Raw genomic sequence first — 19,554 nt, forward strand, 5'->3', positions numbered from 1 at the left:
ATGAAGTCCAGCTCAATATTTTTATGTCTTCTGAATCTTATGACACTTATGATAATAATAATAATAATAATAATAATAATGGATTGCATTTATATAGCGCTTTTCGAGACCCTCAAAGCGCTTTACAATTACACTATTCATTCACTCTCACATTCACACACTGGTGGAGGCAGCTACAGTTGTAGCCACAGACTGACAGAAGCGAGGCTGCCATATCACGCCATTGTCCAGAGGGGCCGATGGCGATTACTTATTCAGTAATAATTATTATTATTGTAATGATCTAATGATGCTCTGTGTCTTTTCTGCATCAGTTTCTGGTGGAAGCATCTGAACACAGTCAGGATCTACCTGCAGCTTTCCCAACTCTGTAAACATCCCCTCCACCCTCTCTGTGAGAGTAATCTGGGACAAAGAGCCTCTGCTGCACAGTTTTGTCTTTATTAAATCTGTTTGCGTATGAACGATGAGGGCTTCAGTCCGCACAGAGACTGAAGAACAAATGTGCGGAAGCGAGCCGGCCTCAGGTCTCACAGCAGGAGGCAAACCAGAAGTGTCCCTCAGACGGGTGTCTGTAAAAAAGAAGGACAACAAGTACCCACGGGAGGGTACGGAGGCAGCACAGCCCTCGCTTTGAACTGTTGTGGATGAAACTGTCTGCAAACACTTCTAACACAAAGGGAAACTGTTCATACTCACTGCAGTGTGACTGAAATCACCTTCAAGTGTTTTAGTGCAATAAATCAGTGTTTGAGTCTGCTGGCTCTCCCCGAAGCTCCCAAACATCTGCTCCAAACTCAACAGCTGCCAGCTCCACAAAGATCTGCTGCAGGTTTCTGTGGAAGTGTCACAGCAAAGATTAAGACTGTCACAGCAGAAAAACGGAGATCAGTTAACGAGAAGGACGAACGTAGCTTTAAAAAAACAGTAATAAGTATAAGAAACAGGAAAAGCAGCTGATGCAGAGGTAAAACAGAGACTGTGACAGTGACGTCATATTTTCACACTAACGAGTGAGATGATAAAAAACAGGAAATATTTAAGTTTCTGGTCCAATAAAAAAAAGCGACTGATGAAAGTTTAATAGATAAAATAAATAAAACTGCGATAACCGGAGAAAATGTCGGAGAACTTTTCTTGTTGAGCTGCAGGGGACGCTGTGCGCGCGCCAGCGGCCGCTTCATCCTCTAAAAACGTGACGAAGAAGAGCGACAACGGAAGTGACCCGGGCAGTGCTGAAAGCACGCGTGTCGTGGAGTTTCTCCGTGGATCCTCAGAGGAGTTCTGCTCAGGTCTGCGAGCATGGAGGGTGAGTGAGCTGAGCGCGTGAGCACACACCTGAACACGGACTCGGTGGGAGGAGGGGCTTTCCTCCGGTCCGAGCTTCGGTTCTGTCCGGTCGGTTGCGTCTCCGGGGGGCGTGTTTGGCCCTGTACCCTCACACAGGTGTGTTACCTGAGGAGAGGCTCGCATGTAATCGATTATTAATGTGACGTCATCACCTTTGTGTAGCACGTGTAGATCTGTAACAACATGTTTACATCACAATTTCCTCCTTAATGCAGCTGTGCTGACAACAGAAGCCCCGCCCCCTCTCCTCACATTTACGGGATCAAAACAAAACTTGTTTTTCTCTAATGAAGCTAAAACTGCTCCACCCAGACTCCAGCTGTGATCAGCGGGGTAGGTGGAGGTCAGGAGGGTCTCCTCCACCTGTGTGTGGAGCTGAGGAGGGTCTGTGTGTTCCTCCCTGGTGTCATCCATCATCCACTCGTCCGCCTCCAGGTGTGACAGGTGTGATTACATCACAGGCTAAACTTAGACTGTCACAGCGAAATTGGACTAAACCTGTTTTAGGTAACTGCAGGGAAGGTCATTAGAGAACAGCTGAGCTCCACCTTCACAGGAAAGTGCGTGTTTAAAAGGTAAAGGAACGTTTCCTGAACGCCTCCACCTGTGGATTCATTCAGGTCACAGGTCACCTTTCCAAACTGAGAACACAATAAAAATAAAATCCCACGGCATCGTGAGAAAGTGGGCGGGTTAGACGCTTGAGCAGCGGTGCGGTGCGGTGAGGTGAGGTGAGGTGAGGGTGAGGGAGGGGGGGCATCCATCACATCTCAGCGGGCAAGTTCTGCCAAACTGACGCTGAAGCTTCATCTTTTTATTTTAGTCAAACATTTTTATATGCGTCCCCCCCCTTTGGACGTGTGTGTCCCCCCCGCCCTTGAGGCGTGTCCCCCCCGCCCTTGAGGCATGTCCTCTGTCGTTCCCGCCCCTCTGTGTGCTTCAGCGCCTCAGTGACGTGTCTGTGTCCTCTCCACAGAAGGTCTGGTTCGAGCCGCTATTCCTCGTGAGCTGGTGGACGTTCTTGGTGTTGAGGTAAGCCGACGCTCGGGTGTTTTCCACTGATGTGAAAGTGTTTCATCCGCACTTTGTGCCGTCTGAAGAAAGCGAGGAGATTTTGAAGCTTTGTAGCTCCGCCCTCAGGATTTAATGGGACAGCCAGTAACCATCCTTTACATAAAAGTCAGCAAACTGCAAAAGTCCTTCCTGTTTTGTGCTGAGCGATGACTTCACTCTGCTGGCTCTGCCCAACACGCTGTTTGGCTCATGACTCTTTAATAATCACCTGAATTCACTTCTTCAAATATTGTTTTCAGCCTCAGAGCAGCTTCAAAGCGAAGGCCTTCACCGAGGCGTTCCTGAAGAACAGCATTCAGCAGCCCAGACGCCATGACCTGCAGAACATGCTGAGCCACAAAGCCGTGATCCTCGGCTACAGCCGGCCCAAGAAGGAGCGGAGGAAGAGCGCCAAGGCCCGAGGGCTGAACGCGCGGCAGAAGAGGGAGCTGAAGGTCTTCCAGATCAAGCCTGAACACCAGAGGTTGGTGAGAAACCCTCCACCTGTTCCTCCACCTGCTCCTCCTCCTGCATCACTGTCTTTGTCTTCCTCACTGCAGATACGAGCTTTTCCTTCCTCTGCATGAACTCTGGAGACAGTACATCATCGACCTGTGCGGGGGATTGAAACCAACGAGGTAAATCGCCGTCCTCAACAGCTGCTTGTCCAGATGTTTGTCTGCCTCTCACTAAGTCGTCATCCGGATGTTTTCACAGCAATCCACAGGTCGTGCAGCAGAAGCTCCTGAAGGCGGATTTCCACGGAGCCATCCTCACAGGTCTTCTTCTTCTTCGTCTTCTTCTTCTTCTTCTTCATCTTCCTCCTTCTTCTTCTTCCTTCTTCTTCTTCCTCCATTTGTAGCAGAAAACTCAGGAATGTAAAAAGTCAGTGTTCCAGGCGTCCTGTGCCATTCCCAGTCAGCTTTGTTTTTTTCCTTCTGGTTTTGGTCTGAAATGAAGTTTGTGGTTAAGACGACTTTTGGCCTCATTCATGTCAGTAAGTCTGCTCCTCTCCAAGCGCCATGACTCCCAGAGGTGCTGACCTTTGGAGCCTCGAGAGGATGTAAGAGCAGCTGCAGGTTTTAGTGCTGCCCTCCTCTGAAAGTGGTCTTTAAACTCACTGCTTTCCTGAGGACACGGGTCTTCTCAGGAACATTGTTGTTCTCAATGTTCATCTGCATGAATGGCATGAACAGCAGTTCTGTGAGCACGCTGTGGTACCTGAAGCTCCTGGTTTCCTTCTTTTCAGTCGGGCTGTTTGGAGAGTAAAGAACGAGTCAGTTTTGATGCTTAGCATGAAATCATCAAGTTCAAATTGATTTAGTAATTACTCGCTGCAGCAGCATGTTTGAACTGTTTGAGCTGCTTATTGCAAGCCTCTTTGCAGCCCACCTCCACCCCAGACCCTGGTTTTCCTGCTGCTGCAGAGACTGAAACCTGCTAACACGCGTGCAGGCTCGTGCAACATGACAGTCTGTTCTTGTCCCCGCTGCAGTGGTGCGGTCCAAGTGTCCGTCTTATGTGGGGACGTCTGGGATTCTGGTGCAAGAGTTCAAACACGTCTTCAAGATCATCACCAGAGACGACAAACTGAAAGGTTAGGAGCGTGTGAGTCTCTCCGTGTGTTGGGCTCCGGTTTGTGTGAATGTGAGTCAGTAACACACAGCCAGCTGCTGTGGAAGCTCACAGAGGGAGATTTAAGCTGCGTGTCATCTATAAATATTATGGATATTAAATATTTCTTTGATATGAAATAAATATTTGGTTAAATGGTCTCTAATTAGCATAAACAGATAAAGACTGTTTGAATGTGGCCTGGAAGAAGATGTGTTATGGCTGAAGACAGGAAGTGAGCCGTAATGAATGTGCTTCATCAGATTTAAACGTGGTTTCCTCCTTCGGCCCCTCAGTGATCCCAAAGAGGAACAGCGTGTTTGCAGTGGAGATCAACGGCTTCGTCTCGCACATCTACGGCAGCAAGTTTGAGTATCGAGCCAGCGAACGCGCCGCCAAGAAGTTCAAAGTGAAAGGAACCATCGACCTGTGAGAGCTTACAGCTGCTGCTCCCACAGGCCGTCGCAGGAACTGCAGCCAGCGACGGCCGGAGTGGTTTTATAAATGCGGACACTTTGGCTCCGCTCCAGCTTCACAAAGCTCGAGGAAAAACCGAGAGCACAGTTTGGACTGAAGAGTCTTACATAAAGCTGCAGGTGTGCAGTCAGAGCGACGAAGGCTGTTTACCTGCTGGAGGCCCCCCCCCCATCTGCTATTACATGAACTGTTATGTAAGCCTGGCAGCTGATCTGGTGTCATCATACCTGTGAGAAGCTGAGCAGTTGTTCACTTTGGTTTTTTCCACTGCAGACGCTCCCCGTCTGTGCAGAGAGCCGGGTTTAAAGAAATGGAATGCTTCCTGTAAGCTGATCCCGGCGTTCCTGCTGCCAGGCGCTCGTCACATCTCAGTTTTATATTTCTGTAACCCGTCACGTTGACACAAACTTTTCTTTGTGTTTAATTTAAACTGAATAAAATCATCGGCCTGTTATTGGTGTCGACCCTCATTAACCTCACCAGCTGTTGTCCCGTGGACACACAGCTGCACACATCGGCCATGTCTGCTCTGCTGATTTTATCATGAGAGGAGATCCCGTGTGGGTCGTGGCTGATGGTGTTTATCGGGGGAAAGATTGGAAGCGTTTTGTCTGGTGTCGTGACGGCTGCACAGGAAACTCGTGCTGAGGTGGAAAACCTGTTTGACAGCATTCAGGACAGTTTTTATTCGGCCGTCTGTTTTTCTGTGAGCCTGTGGAAAAGTTCATGGGGGGACGTGGACTCAGAGGACATGTACGGCCTCCTCACACGTTACTTTTCATCCAGTTCATACGACCATCAGTGTGACCTGTGTCTCGTTTTCAGTCACAGTAACATGGCGGAGATGATCAATCTTCCTAAAAACCACAGACAGAAGGTTTCCTTCTGCTCGCTGCAGCCGACGAACAATCGTCCTGATGTTGCAGCAGCAGCACAGCTGTGCACGTTTTCAGCGATTAAATGAAATGTAAACATCTGGAATCATTATTTGAAGATTGTTTTTATCACCTGGTGTCTGATTCTTACATTTTCCTTTACATAATAGAGTTTATCAGAGTACATCAGATGACGTCTCTGGCAGACATCTGTACTCAGGTGTCCCGATCCTAAAATCTCAAACTCCCTCAGCCGAGTGTGACAACATAAAGATGATGGCCACATTTCTATCAGGAGGCTGAGGGGAAAATCACTAAGTCGAGATGCTTTTTAAATAAAGACTAGAATAATCCAAACAACATTAGTGGGACAGTTTTTAAGTCGACTGACCTCTCACCTCCAACAGGTCGCAGCAGATGGCCCCGCCCCTCCCTGAGCCTGGCTCTGCCAGAGGTTTCTTCCTGTTAACAGGGAGTTTTTCCTTCCCCCTGTCACCAGGTGCTCGCTGATAGGGGGCCAACAATCAGATGGCCCCCATCAGCTAACTGTGAAGCGTGTACATGACAAGTTTGAAGATGCTGAAAGACGTTTAAAGTAAAGAGCTGCTCGTGCATGTTTGTGAGCTGCAGCTGTCTCTGCACGCTCACGCTGCACAGTCAGGCTTGTTTCAGTCAGCTCAGATTACTGACCCAGATCAAGACATCCAGACTTTCAGGTTTATGGCTTCAGCACTTTTGTCCTGTTTACAGTAAAAATACATTTAGTGTTTCTCGCTGGGAGTGACTTTCATTTGAACCCCTGAGTCACAGAATGACTTAGCAAGAAAGTGTGATTAAGACACATGAGATGAGATACCACTTCTCTTTAAACACCATCACGTCAGGGTTTGAATGACTCAGCTGTTGTGTTGTGTCACTGATGTGGGAAGGTGTTTGTGTTGTTGAGCGTCGCTCAGCTGAGTCGATGTTATCAGGAACCTCTCGTTATCTTCCTTTCTGCAAGGATGAGTTAAAAATAATTTAATATTGCACAACAGAAGGAAACTTTTCCTTCACACTTCATCTCTCTGTTGTTCTGTGATATAAATAAAGTCAAAACTTTATATCACAGTTATACCATTAAAAAATGCAAATACATCCAAATCCTAATTAAAAAAAAAAAAAAAGATGAATCCACTAAATATTTTGCATGTGTTATATATAAAACTACACTAATTAATAAACTTAATACTACAAATTCAGGTTTATGGGCGCTGGTTTGAGTCCTGTCCTGCTGCAGGGCTACATGCAGCGTCCCGGGTCATCTCTGACCCAAGGACCTTTGCTTTGCCTTTAATGAACTACATGTTTAACCAGAAGGAAACACTGTCATCTGTACTGAGTGTCGGCTGTCGGTCCGCTGTTTACCTCAGTGGTGTGAAAGGAGCCTGAGAGGAGTCAGAGGCTCACTGCTGACCGATGACGGTGATACTGAGCTGAGTTGTTGAGGAGATCCTGAACTTTACTGTTGCTAAGCACTGCTGTTAGCGGCTATTAGCCTCTGTTAGCTGCTGCTAGGTAGGCGCTGTTAGCTGTTGTTAGCCAGTGTTAGTGAAACAGACGGTTGTTAGACTGTGACTCTTAGTGAACAAACTCTGATACAATGTGAGAATGATGTCAGACAGTTTATCAGCAGGAAACTGTGACGTTTAGAGGCTAACGTTAGCTAGCATAATGTTAGCTTGCAATTACTTATGTTTAGCCAGCTAATCATCAGCTGTCACATGTCTAATCTAATCAACTATAATAAGAACAATACTGGAAATAAATGATCATGTCTATGCTCATATATGGAGAGAATACCAAGAGTGTGCAAAGCTGTAATCAGAGCATGTTATAAAACGTGATTTCACAGGTTTTTGTTTATTACATAAAGAAAAACCATTAAATGATTGAGTTCAAACCTTTGCCTGGTAGTGTACATAAAACCCATTGCTACACATGGACCAGTACCTCCTCTTTGACTCCCATCACCCTCTGGAACACAAACTTGGAGTAATTAGGACCCTACACCACCGGGCAGAACATGTTCCCTCTAAGCCTGAGGGAAAAAAGAAGGAACACACACACGTAAAGGAAGCACTCAAAACATGCGGTTATCCTAATCGGGCGTTCATAAAGTCAGCAAAGAGGCACTGAAAAGAAGATCAGACACCAGCGAGGGAGGATAAGAAAGACAGACGCAACAACGTTGTCATCCCCTATGTAGCCGGTGTATCAGAGAAACTCAGGAGAGTTTTCTCCAAGCACGACATCCCAGTGTACTTCAGACCCAGCAACACACTCAGACACAAACTGGTTCACCCGAAAGACAAAACTCCAAAACACAGACTGAACAACGTGGTGTATGCTGTACAGTGCAGTGAGGAATGCCCAGACCTCTACATTGGAGAGACCAAACAGCCACTCCACAAGCGCATGGCACAACATAGAAGAGCCACCTCCACAGGACAAGACTCAGCAGTCCATCTGCATCTTAAGGATAAAGGTCACTCTTTCGAGGATGCCAATGTTCACATTTTGGACAGAGAGGACAGATGGTTTGAAAGAGGAGTGAAAGAGGCCATCTATGTCCACTGTGAGCGACCATCTTTGAACAGAGGCGGTGGTTTACGACACCAACTGTCTGCCATCTATAATCCAGTTTTGAGTTCCCTCCCCAGACGCCTTAACGCCCACTCACATCCTGGGCCATCTGACCTCAGGAATTCACATGACAAGGTGGGGCCAGGTTTCACAATGAGCTCACCCGAAACCCTGGCTGATTAGGTCCCACACCCGCTTTCACACCTTGGCGCATGTGATTAGAGGATCACCAGGGGGTCCTTTGTCCCTCCTTGGGGGGATACTCCCACTGGGTTTAAATCTGGGACTCTCGGCCATTTGACCTTAGAACTGAAGAAGCTTCTCAGATGAGAGGTGAAACGTCTTCAAGCAACTTAAAGAAGTCCAGACGCTTTTCTTTGCAAACTCCTTTGACTACGATGACCTGGATGACTGAGAACCTTCACAGACCCTTTGCTATTTATTTTTATTGAATTAACTCTAAGTTTATGCATCCACTTTTTGAAAGATGTAATTATACACTACTTGATGTATATCTTTTAATATTAATATTTTTTATGTGCCTGAGCTTTTGATCACTTGCAGAGTTTACATTTTTAAATGCTACTACTAATATTTTGTCTTCCTAGAGTTTCTTTCACAGACACATGGGCCCCTTTGAGATGGTCTCCTTGTTCACCTCTGGGTCTCTTCCAGAGCTTTTCTGTCTTCTCTTTAAGTCGTGCTCGGACGTCGTGCGCTCGTGCTTCTGCAGAACCTCCTTCAGCCTGACGCTCACTCTGGGGAAAGGATGGAGTCCCATCAGTGAACTGTCAGAGCTGACATGCACAGATCACAGCGTGCCTGCAGGGCGCTCTGTCACTGACTCCCAGATAACATGATGCCATGCACAGGAAGTCGAACACAAAGTTTTGGCTGTCATCATGTGAACTGTAGGTGCAGCTGTTAGAGATGTAAAAGATGCAGGTTCAGTCGGCCTCAGTGCACCACGATCCTTTGTGCTTTTGCTTTGCACTCAGAGTTTCATGGATCCTAAAACACACTGCACAGCTTTCCTGATCTTAAATACCAAAACACAAACTGAGAGAAGACGAGACTTTATTCACCACAAACGTTGAGACCAAATAAAATAAGAGCTTATGAAGCGTGACAGAAAACAAAGCAGGACATGACTCTGCTTCAGATAGTTTTTATTTCATGCTGTTTAAGTCGAGAATGAGTGAAGGAGGGGGGAGGCCTGCAGAGTCGCACTCTGTGCTGCTGGAGCTTCTCTGCTCATCTGCTTTGATTTCTACTAAACTCCTGATGCCGGTGAGACGATGCTGACAAATACAAAAGATTATTAATTATCTCAAATCGCAGGGAAGCAGGGAGATTAAAGGTGGTGTTTTTTTTAGCTTCTTCCTCTTCTTCAGGCTGCCAGAAACTCACGAAGGCGTCTCTGGAAGTTTGGGAAGATTTCCCGCTGCTCTGTGTTTTGCTCTTACCGTAACTCTGCTGACCTACATACGTCTCGCGTGCTGGAAGGAAGAATAATTAAACAGATGAAAAGACAAACAGTGAAGAGGATGACAGACGAGCAGCATTTCTCCGCCACCCGACCGGTCTGACGGTAACCTGCTGTGTGTGAGGTGGGCGTGCCCGTCAGCTCACTGGATTTATTTAGTTACAGCAGGTCAGCTACAGGCAGGAAATACCAACGAATGTGATGCATCAATATAAAACTATAGTGCATAAAAAATGTTCTTTATGGAGACAGAGAATTTGTTGGCACTATTGTGCTAATAGCATAATAGTATGGCACAGTGGAACAGCGGGTAGCACTGTTGCCTCACAGCAAGAAGGTCCTAAGTTCAACTCCACCATCAGGCCGGGGTCTGTGTGCAGTTTGTGTTTGCATGTCTACGTGGGTTCTCTCTCTGGCTTCCTCCCACAGTCCGACGACCTGCACTAATTATAACTAACTTTAACTTTGCCTGAAACCACGCAGGTAAAATAAATGCAGCACAAGCTCTAAAACCACTGAAGAGTGAAGGTCCTGCAGGTAATGTGAGCCCTTGGCCATCAGCTGTTTGTATTGTAGGTGAAAGGTTGTTGTCGTGGTTTACAGTCGATTGGTTTGGTGGTTTCACTGAGTCAGCAGTTCCTCTTAACATCCTGGTATTTCCCTGAAATCTCATCGACTTTGAGATCTGCTGAAATAAATAAACTTAGTCAGATTATGGTCAAGCAAACGCCAGCGGCGTGCATGGGCAGCACTGTTAGAAAACTGTTGTTTAACCGGTTTTCATGACAAGCATTAAAAGCTCAGTTACAGCTGTGCCCACCACTGGGTAAAACGACTGCACCGCCTAAAGTATGGCGGCGTGGGCGCCGGCTCAGCCATGTCTCCCCCTCCCTCTGCTTTCCTGTCTCTCCTCACTGCGCTGTCTAACAGGCCAAAACTAGTCTTCAATAAAGGATGAAGTCTCTTCCACCATGGGGCTGTTTGTTTGTTTGTTTGTTTGTTTGTTTGTTTGTTTGTTTGTTTGTTTTCACCTTTAAAGTCCTCCATAAAATGTAAGAAGCTTAGTCCTAACTTTTATTATCTGCTGCAGTCAAAACTACAAACTCTACAATAAGACTTTAAACTAACAATCTGTGACTACGGCTCTAATTACCGTGTAATTAAATCGACTTTCAGTGTGTTTTTTATCTGAAATTATATTATTTAGATTTTGTTATGTCCTTATGTTAAATTAGAGTGTAATTATATTTATCTACATATAAAATATATGTAAATATATGTAAATTATAAATAGATAAATTGAAAGAATTGGCTGAATTAATGGTTTCTGAAATGGAAAAACTAAAAAAATGGTTTGATGTAAACAAATCATCTTTGAACGTGACAAAAACGAAATTTATGATTTTTGGAAATCGGGTAAAAGAGGATGAAGTAATTCTGTCCATTGATGGAGTTTTGATTGAGAGAGTTACTGAACTCCGTTTTTGGGGGTAGTATTGGATGATAAATTAAAATGGAAATCTCATATTGAACATGTTAGAAAAAAGATGGTTAAAAATATTTATATTGTGGGTAATGTCAGAGATATACTGGATTATAAGGCAATGCGTATTTTATATTTCTCACTAATTTTCCCCTATCTCAGTTATTGTGCTGAGGTGTGGGGGAATACATATGCGACTTATATAAATCCTCTATACTTGTTACAGAAGAAAGTGGTACGAATGGTTCATAATGTTAAATATAGAGAACATACAAATAATTTGTTTATAAAATCTAAAATGTTGAAATTTGAAGACTTAGTGAAATTACAGACATTATTATTCATGTGCAAGGCAAAAAATAACACATTACCTCTTAAGTTACAAAGTTTGTTTGTATTGTGTTCAGGAAGTGGGGACAGTAGAAGGAAGTTTGACTTTAAGCATCAGTTTGCTAAGACCACACAAAGGCAAATGTGTCCGACAGTTAAAGGCATAAGAATGTGGAATTCTCTCGAAGATAATCTCAAGAGTTGTACAAACATGCACCGTTTTAAAATGTGTTACATACTTAAAAGGATAAATCAATATGAAGAACATGAAAGTAATTAGGGCTAAATGTGGAAGAAAAATTTTCATTGCCATTTAATGCTGTATATTGCTGATTATATTGAGTTGTTGTTTAGTTTTGCATTGTTACATAAAGATACATGTTAGAGGGTTTTGGGGGGGTTATTGGCGCCCTCTTGTAAGAGTATTTGGTTTGCAGATAGGGGGCAGGTGCTAACAAGAATTTATTCTTCTTCCTGCTCCTTTTCACCCATGGGTGCAGAGTTATATTAATGGGAAGGAGGTTCTGTATGTAGGAAAATAAACACTGTTGAACCATGTGTGAAATAAATAAAGAAATGAAATGAAATGAAATATAAAAGTGTGTACACTGGAACAAGGGGAAACAAGTGAGGTTTTTACAGGAAACTAAAAGTAATTATATCATAAGTAACTTTAGATACTGCTTGAGTAATCGTAAGTAGGTGATTTTACAGAGAAACAAACAATATCTCCTTAAGTTACACTGTAACTATGCTGTACATGTCAGGGTGTAGCCGATATTAATCCTGCATTGTTACATCTTTATTTATTGATTTATTATTAAATCTTTAATTTTTTTTATATCTGCTTTTAAATTTCTTTATGTCGATGTGAATGAACAACATAATGTGATAAAGACTGTTCTCCCTTATCAACTTACAAGGAAACTATAAATACCATCATTGTTTGCAGGCCAAGACAAACTCATTTGTTTCTTTCATAATCACTGTTCAAACATAACTTTCAGAAAGAGCGTCTCCGTTCATCTAAACTACCTGGAAGCTCGACAAGGTTGAGCCACTTCATAATACGGCCATTGTCTTGAAAAAGTACAGCGTGCTTATGATGTAAGACGGGGAAATATTGTTTGTTTTTCCACAAAATTAGCATGAAATGATTCAGATCTTGAAAGTACTTTAAATACTTGTAGGTAAATATAAGTACACTGTAATTATAAAAAACAATTAATTAAACCCTCACTCAGGTGCCACATAATTAATACCGTCTATACCTAATGTACATCTCAGTGTCAACCAGTCGCAGCAGATGGCCCCGCCCCTCCCTGAGCCTGGTTCTGCTGGAGGTTTCTTCCTATTAAAAGGGAGTTTTTCCTTCCCACTGTCACTCATATGATTGTTGGAGTTTCTCTGTATGATTGTCGGGTCGTTACCTTAGCAGATGAAGCACGCTGAGGCGACTGATGTTGTGATTTGGCGCTGAATGAATAAAACTGAATTGAGGTCAAAGGATATTTTCATGGTTTAGGGTCAAATGATCAACCTCGAGATATAAAGTAATATTCTAATTAATAATCCCATCTTCACTGGGTCAACAGCTCCTGTCATCCATCTGTCTATAGACGTTTGTATAGGATCAATCTGTGGCACAGTGAGAGTTTGACTAACAGGAAGTCTCGTGTAAATGTGCTGACTGGGACTAAAATAAGTGTAAAGTTCAAACGTCTTCAAGTATTTCAGAGTTGTTTAACCATCCTGAGAGAAAACCACACACAAATCTTCTCTTATTGAGTTCTTTATTGTTCTTCGTTATTTCAGTGGTTTACATGTCACACACACACACACACACACACACACACACACACAGGACGGCTGAGGGAAACGCAGACGCAGCAGGTCAGAGCGACGTCTGCCTCGAGTGTTGGTGGAGAGATGAGAACAGCTTCACAGTAGTGTTTATGCACAAAGAGAAGAGCAGCAGCTGCAGATGGTTCATGAAACATAAATAACATGGTGTAATAAATAGAGTATGTACAGAGCGTGTCACACGCTGCTGCGCAGCACTGAGTCCACGTGTGAAACAAAGGCCCAGAGTCCAGCACCGAGCCTCTGCGTGGCTCTATGTTTGGGGCCTGATGTGCTCTGGATTGATGTAGACGTAAGGGGACCAGGAGTCCATCCACCTGCCGGGGTCCTCCTCCTCCAGGCTGTGCTCCGCCTCCTCTTCCTCGCTGTAGCATTCCAGCTCGTCTTCGTCCGACTTCCCGCCGCTGTCCCACCTCTGACGGGTCAGCTCAGGGACCTCGACCCCCAGACTCAAGTAACACGTTTTACAGACTCTCAGCTGCTTAGTGGAGTCGATGTGTGCGATGACCGCTCGCTTCCTGGAGCACGGGCCACACACCAGGAAGCCGCATTTTCTGCAGTGGTGTCGGCGGTGGGTCCTGGTGAACTTGCTGGAGCAGCGCATGCAGACGGCGGAGGCCTGGTCTGGGATCCAGGTATTGGCAAAGTCCAACCTCCGGTCACTGCCCTGCGTCACTCTGCCCTTGCACTCCTCGATGTGCTCGATCCAGGCTCGCTTCTCCTCGTAGGAGGCGGCGGAAACATAGAAAGACTTCCTGGGCGTGCGGATCAGCCACTGGTTCTTCATCCTGACGCCGTCCTCCAGGTCCTCCAGCAGGATGTCCTCTGAAGAAGAAGAAGAAGAAGAACGGTACGTTAGTGCGGGAAACAAAGGTGTGCACGCTTTGAACGAAAAGAAAAGTGTGTTTACTGCAGCCTGCTGCAGCGGTTAGAGACAGACTGCAGGCGGTGCAGCACCTCCTGCTCCACCTGCAGCATCTACCTGTCTCTGCCCGCCACCCTGTCTGCTTTTCACACAGCTGGATTCAGCGATGTGCAGAGGAGGATCGGTTGCTCACCTAGAGGGATGACCTTGAGCTTTTTGTGCCAGCGGCCGTTCAGGACGATGCTGCCGTACACCAGCACGTCGTTGAAGAGGAAGAAGGCTTTGGCCTGCCGCTTTTTGCGGCTCTGCTTTACCAGCTTGCCCTCTCCGACCAGAACCCGACCTGACTGAAGCAAGAACTTCCCCGCTGGCCCAAAGGAGTTGGCCACAGCCTGGACCCGGTCCCAGTTCTCCTGATCGAACAGTTGATCCATGTCAGCAGTCGCTGTTATATCCAGCAGTCAGAGTGCTCGTGCCGGCAGCTCCACGCCTCTGTAGGTGTGAGCTCGAAGGGCTTCTCGTTTTTCTGATGAGGCCAGGAGCCCAGAGGCTGCTTTTGAATGCTCTGGTGACGTCACGGGGCTTTCCAAAACAAGACTTTTGTAAGAAGCAAAGGGGGCAGAGCTTCACTTGAATTTGGAGAAAAACAAGAATTCGTACAAGAGGAAGTGAGTGTGGACTGTTTGCAGAAATGTATTGTAAAACTGCTGCGATCACTGCAGTAACGTGTAAACAGAGTTTAAAGGTTGCAGCTCTGAGGTTTGTCTGTACAAAGTGAGGACGTGCTGCTGTTGGCACGGTTCATAGCTCAGACCCACAGAGCACATGGAGCGCGCTCGAACACACTGATGCCTCCGTGGGCCTGTGCTCCTCAGCAACAACTTTTTCTCTTTGCTGCAACCCTCATTCAGCCATTCACAGACACACACACACACACACACACACACACACACACACACACACACACACACACACACACACACACACACACACACACACACACACACACACACACACACACACATAGTTTCTAATATGCTCGTTAAATATTTGGGGGAAATGTGAGGTGGGTGAAACCTGCGTGTTATCCCGCTGTCAGGTTATTCCCGGAGAGCTCTGTGTTTGGTTTTTCACCCAGATGCGGGTAATCTAAACAGCTCTCACGCCACAACAAAGCCTTCACTCATTGTAAGAACCGGTTAAACAAAGCATTACAGATGCGGAACAGTGATTTTTGCCAAAACAGCTCCAGGCGTGTCTGTGGGCTGAAAGGTGCGTAACATTCATGCACTCTGGGGACTTTTCTGAACCTGGGCACATCTGAAGGAAATACCAGTTTGTGCCAATAACCTACTTTAATGGTTCCAGTGAAACTATCCTATCATATGATTGTTGGGTGTATTTATTAACCTGGCGCTATATAAATAAAATTGAATTGAATTGAATTGAACTATCCAGTCTAACCTCCCTGCCTACCTCAGACGGCCCCGATTCTCTCTGTACGAGTGTAGAACTTGACCTTATAAACTAAATGCCCTTGAGGTGACTGTTGTTGTCATTGTGCACAATATTAATCAAACTGAATATAACACCGTTTCCCAGCTTCATGGCACAGCTGACATTTATCAGCTGTTTTTAGGAAAATGAGAAACTCGACCGACCGTCTGAAAACTGTGGAGCAGACGATCCTCAGTTTTAATAGCACTGAATTTGGATCTATAAGCAGTGAAAATATGCATTTCTGCAACATTTGTGCAATAAAAGTGCAAAACTTTATGATACAGCCTCTGTAGTGAAACTGAATTATAGTGTTTTTTTATTTCAATTAGAATTAATTATTTACCTACAAATACTTAAATGTAGAATTTTGATGGCATTTTTTTTATTTATCACATTTAGATCAGTGAAATAAAAGGACATTTGGATTAAGGAACATCCATTATAAAACATAATGAACGATGTAAAATAATAATGAAAAATATGTTAAAAGTTATAATCCACATAATACCCCCAAAACATACGGCGTACTCCCAACGTGAGACGGGGAAATATTGATTTTCCATGAAATTAAAAAATAACATTTTTAAAATGACTTACAAACTACTTCAGTATACTTACAATATAATTATCAGTTTGTATAATAATCTGATTTATTCCACTGTGTCTCCCTTTAAGTGTTTGTAGGTGAATTTATCAAATACACTGAAGTTCTATTTGATAAGGAGGCTTTACTGAAACTAAGAGGCTCCATGATACTAACGTGTGAATAATGTCAACAGAGACGACTCTGATATGTGGTTAATATTACAGTTTATAAAAATGCAGAAACACTAAAACAGCCGTACACGTAACATGAACTCTGACCTCCTGCAGAGTCAGACTTCCACTGATCCTCCCCATGTGGACTCCTTCAGTCTGCAAAGATGGTTTCACTGGAATCATCAAAATAGATCTTTGTTACAAACTGGTATTCCCCTGAGACTTCGTAGTGAGAAATAAAAGTAGTTCCTGGGCTGAGTCTGCACTGACGAGCGGTAAAATCGGAGCTGAGGCTGCGATCGAACCCACAAACCGGTTTGTCTGTTTCTGGAACAGCTGGAAGACTAAACGGTGCAAAGCTGGAAGGAACCCAACAGTCTAACTGTGCTTTAATTAAACCTATTAAACCTTTCACACAGTTAAACTGGGCCAAACTGGGAGCCAGGGGTGTCAAAGATAAGGGCCCGGGGACCAAAACTGACCACCAAGTAATCAACTAACTGATAAACAATTCAGTTAATTTGACTGATCAAAGTCTGCTGAGCGTGGCTCTGTGCCGCTGTAAACATGCAGATGATGATATTACAAAAAAAGAAAAATAATTCCTGCATGTGGGAAACGGACGACACGGCAACACGCCATCAGAGGTAACGGGAGTGGGTTTACTGCCGTGGACAACTTTAAAACAGGAAATGATGGATATTCATCCTCAGCTTATAAAATTTACATGAATATAGTTTTTATAGCAGTTACGCGTGTGGTTTGTTTGTTTCCTCTGTAAATATTTACACGTTTTATTAACTCAGAGTTATGTTATTGCTCTCATTGCACTGTGTGTGTGTGTGTGTGTGTGTGTGTGTGTGTGATGGATGAACGGGCACCAGTGAGGCGTCCTGTGCAGCACCAAAGGTGACTCCTTTCCTTTGGTGAACAGCGGCTCTGTGCACGCAGCTGAAAACACGAGCACATACAATAAGCACTGAGATTTCTGATAAACAAGAAGGAAATGATGACAGAGACGGTTTTACAAACATGTGGTCAGCAGCTCTCACACTCCTTCACTTCTTCTTTCCCAAAGATTTCAGCAGAAAGGAACTCAAACGTGTAACTTTGTTCCAGAGAAAAACGAGCTTTTCCTTCATTCCAGTGTTGCTTTCTTTCTTTTGAATGAGTTATAGGTTGCATATTTGCAGCAATATATATTTATCAGAATCGCTGCCATTGCTGCAGACGGCAGCAGCAGTGCAGACTTTACTGACGACCATCATCAGTAAACTTCTGTCAACAAAATTCTGCTTGTTTTTTAAATGAATCAGGGATTTTATTCTGAAAGGCAGGGACAGGAAGAAAGATGGGTGGAAGGGTGTAAAGCGTCGAGGGTCACATGCAGCCCACTGTGATCTGAAGTGGGCCGAACAGTGAAAGCGGCCTGCTGTCAGTGTGACAGTTTCACCACACGTTTGATTCCTGAGGTGTGTCAGTATAAGAAGAACAAGTTCCCAACATTTCCACACAGCACAGAAATCTGTCAGCATGACTGTAGGAAACGAAGCTGGCAGCTGATTGGCCGGGCTGTCCTCTAAACATAAAGTTTATTTTCTTTCTTTACGTATGTTTGGATGTTTCTTTAAAATGTGGATAAATTGTGAAAAACAGACATTTCTTATGTAACCTATGTGTGAAGTACGCTTCGTCGTGACCTGACGTGCACCTCCCGATCAAGCTGTAACTACATGATGGGTCGACGGAGCCGCAACGATTGAGGGGGCGGTTCCTCCTCAGGGCGTCACTGTAAATAAAACTATATGATCCAGAGTCCTGTAATAATCCTGCCCTGAAAGCTCTCGTACTAATGAGGGGGGTAATATATACAGTTGGTTCACTGCCATGTTACTTCAAATTAGATGTGAGCCGCTGTTTATTCGTACTACACGTAATGTTTCAGAGCAGCCTCACCTCCTAATGTCAGTCTGTGCTTTGGTTTTTATTTCTGGGAGAACTTTCTGACTGAAACCTCCTGCTGAGCAGCCCGAGGACGTCCTGGTGTCTGAGGCCGAGAAGCTGCAGAGAGAGGCTGACAGTAAGAACAGAGGGTCGGTGAAGTTTTGCAGCTGCACCGAGTGACGTGCAGATCACTCCTGGATGCAGTCGCGCCTTTGAAGCAATCCTGCAGGGATGTTGCACCAACAGGCTGATGAAGTTTCTGCCTGATTCTTTGGAAAGTGGAGCAATGCCGTGTGCAAATATGATTTCAGCAGGTGGCATTTACAATAACGGCTCTCCAGCTGGTGCTTTTAGGAATTTCTGGTCCTTGATTTATTTCAGTGACGTCCTGGTCTCTGCTGTGCGACCGAGGCCACAAAGTCTCAGAACAAACACTCGGCCTCTGTGAGTCTCTGCAGATGGATGGACGTCTAAACGCTGCTGCTGTTGTTGCTTCTGCGCTCTGCCAGTGTCTGATCCTCCCGTTAATCTCACTGTAAACAGGCTGTGACTCATCCACGGGTGAAGGACGTCCTGCCCTAAAGGAACTATGATAACAAGCCCTTCTATCAAAAACACGTTGAACGTTTTCAGGAGAAAAGTGTTCACATCCTGAAATGTAGTTTTGTTCTTTGTTCATTCATTCTGGGTGAGCTCGAGGGCGCCCCCTATGATGCAACACTCGCCCTGTGTTCCTCCTCTGCGCTGTTTTAACAGTTTTAACAGCAGGGGTAAAACCCACGTCGCATCATGTGTGAAAATGCTGCTGTAGGTCAGATTGGTTATGTTTGCTAATGCTAATAATCACTGAGATTTATATCAGCTGAGTGCAGAGTGAAGCAGCAGGGCTGAGATGCAGTAAACAGCACCACCTGTGGGTGGTGTCAGGAAACAACACACTCCATAAACATGCTCTCTATAATCTGACTGTGACGTGGAGCACACTTCCATGAATCACTATGATTTAAGCAGCACGTTTCCATCTCAGGGAACTCTTATTCCACTGTGGGTGGTCTCAGAGTGGACACCTCCCACGGCGGCTCCTGTGCTGGATGATCACAGCTCAGGCTGATCGGACACTCAGTTTGGAGTCTGGGGGCCACTGTGGCAAAAGCTCCTGTAGTTTTCAGACTCGTGTGATGTACAGTAAGCAGGCCCTGATCACATGACCTCAGGGGCCTGCTGGGGGAACATATGATCGCAGATGTTTCTCAGGGTGGGAATGAGCCGGGCGAGGCTGCGTTCTCTGGCCACACCTACTCAAAAACAATGTTTGCACTGTGCTCGTTTC

General features: G+C 45.0%; 2 protein-coding genes and 1 long non-coding RNA gene across 4 annotated transcripts; 1 reads left to right on the plus strand and 2 right to left on the minus strand.

Moving 5' to 3' along the window:
- Positions 1–433: 433 nt before the first annotated feature.
- On the minus strand, positions 434–7,395 carry LOC120440828. The gene is made up of 3 exons (XR_005613553.1): positions 6,226–7,395; positions 700–836; positions 434–572 (listed from the first exon to the last, which is right to left on the minus strand). It is a non-coding gene; the product is annotated as an uncharacterized LOC120440828 (long non-coding RNA).
- On the plus strand, positions 1,154–4,948 carry pop4 (POP4 homolog, ribonuclease P/MRP subunit). Of its 2 annotated transcripts, XM_031738351.2 has the most exons (7): positions 1,154–1,309; positions 2,327–2,382; positions 2,664–2,887; positions 2,964–3,041; positions 3,121–3,182; positions 3,899–4,000; positions 4,314–4,948. In XM_031738351.2, the coding sequence occupies exons 1-7, from the start codon at positions 1,303–1,305 to the stop codon at positions 4,448–4,450; spliced, it is 666 nt and encodes a 221-aa protein (XP_031594211.1). In that variant the 5' UTR covers positions 1,154–1,302; the 3' UTR covers positions 4,451–4,948. The 2 variants fall into 2 exon arrangements, with proteins under 2 accessions (XP_031594211.1, XP_031594212.1); XM_031738352.2 differs by lacking the exon at positions 3,121–3,182.
- Positions 7,396–13,074: 5,679 nt separating the features above from the next.
- Positions 13,075–14,838, minus strand: plekhf1 (pleckstrin homology domain containing, family F (with FYVE domain) member 1). Its single transcript, XM_031738325.2, has 2 exons — positions 14,215–14,838; positions 13,075–13,981 (listed from the first exon to the last, which is right to left on the minus strand). Exons 1-2 carry the CDS (start codon positions 14,453–14,455, stop codon positions 13,410–13,412), a joined length of 813 nt encoding a protein of 270 aa, XP_031594185.1. The 5' UTR covers positions 14,456–14,838; the 3' UTR covers positions 13,075–13,409.
- Positions 14,839–19,554: the final 4,716 nt, after the last annotated feature.

This window comes from Oreochromis aureus, linkage group 1 (genome assembly GCF_013358895.1).
Source record: "Oreochromis aureus strain Israel breed Guangdong linkage group 1, ZZ_aureus, whole genome shotgun sequence".
Taxonomy (NCBI): Eukaryota; Metazoa; Chordata; class Actinopteri; order Cichliformes; family Cichlidae; genus Oreochromis; species Oreochromis aureus.

What these genes read in the sequence shown, in the direction of transcription:
- pop4 (XM_031738351.2), top strand. An exon ending in GGGGGATTGAAACCAACGAG is followed by an intron (nt 3,042 to 3,120) that starts GTAAATCGCCGT and finishes ATGTTTTCACAG; the next exon opens with CAATCCACAGGTCGTGCAGC. An exon ending in CCACGGAGCCATCCTCACAG is followed by an intron (nt 3,183 to 3,898) that starts GTCTTCTTCTTC and finishes TCCCCGCTGCAG; the next exon opens with TGGTGCGGTCCAAGTGTCCG.
- plekhf1 (XM_031738325.2), bottom strand. Translation starts at nt 14,455, where the DNA reads ATGGATCAACTGTTCGATCAGGAGAACTGGGACCGGGTCCAGGCTGTG. An exon ending in GCTCAAGGTCATCCCTCTAG is followed by an intron (nt 13,982 to 14,214) that starts GTGAGCAACCGA and finishes CTTCTTCTTCAG; the next exon opens with AGGACATCCTGCTGGAGGAC.